Source organism: Triticum dicoccoides, chromosome 4A (genome assembly GCF_002162155.2).
Source record: "Triticum dicoccoides isolate Atlit2015 ecotype Zavitan chromosome 4A, WEW_v2.0, whole genome shotgun sequence".
Classification (NCBI taxonomy): domain Eukaryota; kingdom Viridiplantae; phylum Streptophyta; class Magnoliopsida; order Poales; family Poaceae; genus Triticum; species Triticum dicoccoides.
Window position 1 is genome coordinate 588,232,348 of NC_041386.1, and position 5,649 is coordinate 588,237,996.

General features: G+C 43.2%; 1 protein-coding gene across 2 annotated transcripts; it reads right to left on the reverse strand.

Moving 5' to 3' along the window:
- Positions 1 to 4,387, reverse strand: LOC119287031 (B3 domain-containing protein LOC_Os12g40080-like). 2 transcript variants are annotated; one of them, XM_037566515.1, is made up of 7 exons: positions 3,948 to 4,387; positions 3,687 to 3,802; positions 2,176 to 2,500; positions 1,901 to 2,091; positions 1,199 to 1,772; positions 856 to 1,097; positions 1 to 572 (listed from the first exon to the last, which is right to left on the reverse strand). In XM_037566515.1, the coding sequence occupies exons 2-7, from the start codon at positions 3,774 to 3,776 to the stop codon at positions 309 to 311; spliced, it is 1,686 nt and encodes a 561-aa protein (XP_037422412.1). In that variant the 5' UTR covers positions 3,777 to 3,802; positions 3,948 to 4,387; the 3' UTR covers positions 1 to 308. The 2 variants fall into 2 exon arrangements, with proteins under 2 accessions (XP_037422412.1, XP_037422411.1); XM_037566514.1 differs by having other exon boundaries at positions 3,939 to 4,387.
- Between the last annotated feature and the right edge of the window lie 1,262 nt (positions 4,388 to 5,649).

A 5,649-nucleotide genomic window follows, 5' to 3' on the forward strand; every position in this document is an offset into this window, starting at 1 on the left:
CAGTTGAACACAGCCATGAAGTAGGCAACACGTAACATAATTAATGGTGTTTACAGTTTACATCATATCTCATGGGAGAAAAGGTTCTCATATCACCTGGATGGAGACATCCTTCCTAATCACAAACAATATGCATCTGAGCATGACACAATACCACTAACTAGAGGCAGGCAAGACTCCAATCCATCCCAGATTAGAAACAAGCTCACCAACTCACTGTCATGTCATGGCAGGGCACCACGGTTAGAACCATTCGGACAACGTATTAACTACCAGTACATAGACATATTAGGGCTTGAGCTACACCTCTATGTCTGACTTGACTTGCGGATGAAATAGACCGTCATCCTGAGCTTTTTCGTGCTCTCTCCCCGTTCAAAGAGGCAGATATCCCCCTCCCGCACTTTATTCTCGGTGACAAATTGCTGCCAGCCACGACGAATCCACCTCTTTCCGTTCTGATCTATCACCAATCTGGTGCGCTGCTCGGTACCTCCCTCTGCCTGAAGCATGAGATCCATTTTTCTGCCTAAGTGTGGAATATGTCTTGCACCGTATTCCATGCGGAAGCCCTGATCAGACATGCACAATCGTCGCATGAGAAATCAAAATGTCAGATCAATGTCTACTACTTGAGTGGAATGAATGATTCACACGTACAGTACAGTCGGTGTTTACGTATTAATAATAGATGGACTTTGATGCATTTTTAGATGAGAAATTAATTGGTTATATATATGCACAGGGTTTTGTAATTAATGTAGTAATTGCACAAGTGGGTCTCAAGATTTCCTTTGACAAATTAACGCAATCTATCTACAAACGATAGGTCAAAGAGTATGTAATTGAACTCACCAATTGATCGGCATTAATCCGGCTTTTAGTCATTACTACCACAAAGATAGGAAGTTCAGATTGAATTGCTTGAACTTTCTCCTCAACTTTCTCCTTCTCCACACTACTTAGACTTGTCCTTCCTTCAGATAAAACGTAGGGATACTGGGAAGGGCCCTCGAGATTGCTGGTGGAGCTATGAGGTTCCAAATTGATCCCAAACTCCACAGATGCTCGCTCATTCAGCTTGTGAGCTTCATATCCTGAAAAGCTTGCACAACCCTCATAAGATAAGCATAGGATAACCAGAAGCAATTTGGAAATTGATAAAAGGAAAACGCACTCGTATATATAGCACTATAACCTGATTTAGCAGCAGACGGGGAGGATGTTGAAGCCACCTTTTGAGCTTTTGCATAGCGACTAGGTGCCTGCTTCTGCCGCCTACCTGATTTTCTAGTGCCTTCTTCCACAATGTGATCAGCATCAGAACTACTCACATAGTCTTCTTCCGCAATGTGATCATCATCAGAACTACTCACATAGTATCCTTCTTCCATAATGTGATCATCATCAGAACTACTCACATAGTAGTCTGTATGAGGGGGTGGATCAGTTATTTCAAGTGAATCTTCACGAATTTCTTGAGTACTAGAAATATTTCCCACGTCAAAGCATGAAGAGGTTCTCTGATGAACACTTGTGCCAAGAATACGAACTTCAAGGCGTTTGGTACCCTTGGTTATAAAAACAAGGAGGTCATTCTCTTGTATGCGATTAGCATCTACAAGATTATTCCACCCATATTGAAGGACTATTTGATCATCACCATGCTTGCAAGCTTCAACACCATATATCATGTCATTAGGGGCTTCTAGTTGAATAGTAGCTTTAGATGTGTCCTCCTTGAAATGTTCCACAAGCTTTAACGGTAGGTTCTGCGGTAACCCAAAATAAAAAGACATTATTGCAACGATGGAATCTTGACCAGTAGCAGTAGGAATGGGTCCTATTAGTGGGATTAATAACATAACCAAGAAATGGTTAGGGAAAAGATCCAACTTACAACAGAGCAATCCTTCAAGTTGACATTGCTTTTGTTCATGACTGCCACATAAAGGGGAACTTGAGATCTCATGGTACAAGCTAGTTCACGTACTTTCTCATCTTGTGCTTTAGTTAGATGGCAGCCAGGTAACATGCTATAGCCAGAGTCAGTTGAGGTCTGAACATTTCCAGAAACAGACGGTACTTGTTCTGCACATCAAGTACATTGTTACAATGACCACAAAAGCACGGTACAAGTAGTATTAGACTTTAGAATACTATAATCAATCTTACCATTCAGCACATGATGATCGCAAGTTGCAGCAGGTGGAACACCACCAAAGCTCTCAGAAGGTGGTTTAGAACAGGAAGTAGCCTTCTCATGACCGTTAGAATTGAATATATGAACCTTAAAGGTAGAGTTCCCACGGTACACAAACCAAAAAGAATAATTTTCTTTTATGTGATGCATTGCGACAAACTTATCCCAGCCAGCCCGAAGAACTAGCTCACCCGTCTTTCTACACACTCCAATAAGGAATATGCCATTAGGAGCTTCTAGTTTGATGGTCTCGGAGATCATGCTCCCCAAATGGTTTGCAACCTCCCACGGTATGCACTATTTAAAAACAAGGAAGATAAACTTAGAGTTACAAGGTTCACTGTCTGTGACAAGTTAAGTTTCGTGCTATTTTCAGGAAATACAGAAGGACATTGCAAACAAACAAAACAAAAATTGATATATTTGGAACACGCATTATGGAAAAAATGTGCTTAAGTGAATGAGTTACCTTATTATAATTCAGAAGTAGCATAATGATGGTAGTTGGCCAGAAGTGTACTAAAGTACAGTACTAGTTACCAAATTAGTACTAACGATAGTAGACCAGCAGTGTGCTAATACACTAATTATCTCCGTAAGAGCTTTCCACCAACACTGTTGTCCTGCTGCCCCATTTATATGTTCTGAAACAATTTTTCAAAGGAATTCTTTTTTCTGAAACAGTTCTTTGAAGAAAAATACACTGAAAGCTAGATTAGCTTTGCAGTTCCAAATGTCAAGCCTAGCCCAGCAAGGCTGGGATTAATAAATATTTTTTTTTGCCTGGGAACCAAATGACAATCTTATCTAGCAAGGTTGGCCTGATTTAAATGGAATGTGCTTAGCGGCTGGGGGCGAGGTATGTGCCCCCTCCCCTGGTTACTTGCATGTACAGTTAACTATGTTGGGTTTAGTACAATTTTAGCCTATTTGTAGGAAAAGAGGGCCTGCCGCTGGTGGTGTGAGACAGAGAAAGCCTTTTGGTGCTACATTTCTAAAGAATATACAGGCATATCTTCACGCCCCCATTGCTGCTGCGCCCATAATGCAAGCACAGGTGGTGCCACAAGTTTGGTCCGCCAAGAGGAACAAATGCACAGTTACCAGCAATTAACGATCTTATCTACCAGGTCTTCCTCTTTCCTTCCAATGGCAAGCCAATGTTGTAGGAAGGGCCAAGTATTGCACAGCATAGTTAAGAATGAAATACTGTAATACTAACAAATAAAAAGCACAGCCCTTTACTCAGGAAGGGGATGATTTCACTAGTACTCCCTCCGTCCCAAAATAAGTGTCTCAAGTTTAGTACAACTTTGTACTAAAGATAGTACAAACTTGAGACACTTATTTTGGGACGGACGGAGTAATAGTTTTAGTGGCATTTCAATTTTCAACACCCTCGTCCCTGTCCTAGCGTGCACAAGGAGAGAGCTCTCGCGGGGAAGTGGATTGATGCGAGGAAGGGGTGAGTAAGTTAACTAACCATGCTGCGCCTGAAACCACCGGTTGCGACGGCAACGAACTGCGTCTTGTCATCGCCCACGTGGTTGCGGGGGTAATGCCGCCACCACATGGTACAGCTCTCGCGGGCGCTCCGACCTGATGGACAGCGACCACAGAAATCAGGAAAAGGAAGTCATTTACCCACGAATTTCCCCCCATTTATTTATACAGTAGTAAACCCTCATCCCTTTGGCCATGAATCAAGAACCAGGTGGTTGAGGGCCTAATTAACCTGGTAAACCTTGTTGAGAGCTTGGGGAGGGGTGCGGCTGCTCGGGGGATAGTGGACGGAGGAGTTGCGGCCGCTCGGGTTCGTCGCCGTTGGCGCGGACGGGGGATATCGGAGGCGGCAAACGCGGAGCTCCGGGGCGGCGACTGGCTCGATTGAGAGCAGGCGGAGGCGGACGACGGGAGCCGTAGATCGGGGAGGGGTGGAGCAGACGGATTTGTCACCAACGGCGGCGGCGCAGGTGGAGGGGCCGAAACCCTAGCTCGGCATTGGCGGCGTCTCCTCTCGCAGATCCTCTAAGGCGTTGAGGCAGGCGAAGGCGGAGGTGGAGCACCGGAGCGGGGGCGCCTAGGAGTCGCCGGACGGAGTCGGAGCACCGAAGACGGAGGTGGAGCGCCGGAGCATTGTGTGGAGTTTTTTTTTTCTTTGCACTGGACGAAGAGAGAGCGGAGGCACGGGTGGAGTTTGTTTTTTTCTTTTGACAATTAGCACGGGTGGAGTTCTTTTTCCTTTTTTTTTGAGCTTCGGTGCTGCTAGTTTTTTTAGGAATAACTACGTGTTTATATATATTGCAAAAATAGTATATAGAGCATGAAATATGTATACATCCTCTTTTGTTCATTTTGATGACAAGTATTTTCGGACGGAGGGAGTATATGGCAACCGTGTGGCAGATTGCGAAACTGCCAGACCTTCCGATTTCTTTCCTTTCCCGCACGTCCTCCTCCGATTTTATCGGGCACACCCGCTCATGCCTTCCTAATTTTCGTAATCGTCATTTATGGCCCCACATGCCTTCTCGATTTTCAGCAAAAATAATGCCTAGACTAGGATTTGATCTCTGGTCTGCAGGTAATTAACAAAGGGAGCTAACCACCTCACCTATGACACTCATTGTTGAACATTCTAAAGGAAACTGTTTTTGACATATTTTTGCCGCACTGAAAAACTTTTTATTTCAAGCATCATGGTAACTTTGATCAATGGGAATAAATTTGTTAAGCCCGCCCCCCGGTAATTTCTGTAAATAGCATGATAACATTCACGCCATAGACCTAATAATTTAGATACAAACATTGTGGTAACTTTAACCATTGGGCAAAACAAATGTGAAAAGATACCTAATAATTTATGTGTAAATAGATGGTAATATACGCAGCGCACATCTGATAACTGAGGTAGAAGCACCATGGTAACTTTGACCGTAGGGATTTTTTTTTTTTTGAAAAGATACTCCGGTATCTTCTATGTAAATAGCACGGTAGCATACCTCCCTTCCCTGGCATTTTTATGTGTAAATAGTATGAAAATATATGCACTGTGATAACTAAACACCATAATAAGTTTTTGACCCGTGAAGGGGGGGGATTTGTTGCTGAAACATATCCCTGATAAATTTTGTGTAAATAGCATGATATTTTAAGCACTGCGGGCTTGATAGGTTACCTAGAATCACCATGATAACTTTTTGCCCCGGGAAAAAGTTGTTCAAAACATCCCCAATAATTTTTGTGTAAATAACATGATAATATAAGCACCACATAACCGATAACTTGCAATATAAACATGATGGTAACTTTTTTACCAAAGGAAAATATATAAGTTGTTAAAAACATACACTTGCCTCGCGCGTGGGCCCCTTGGATGAACACAACACATGGCGTGCCACGGGAAAGTCACATAATGTTTAGTGTCATGAGAGGCACACGTGCTA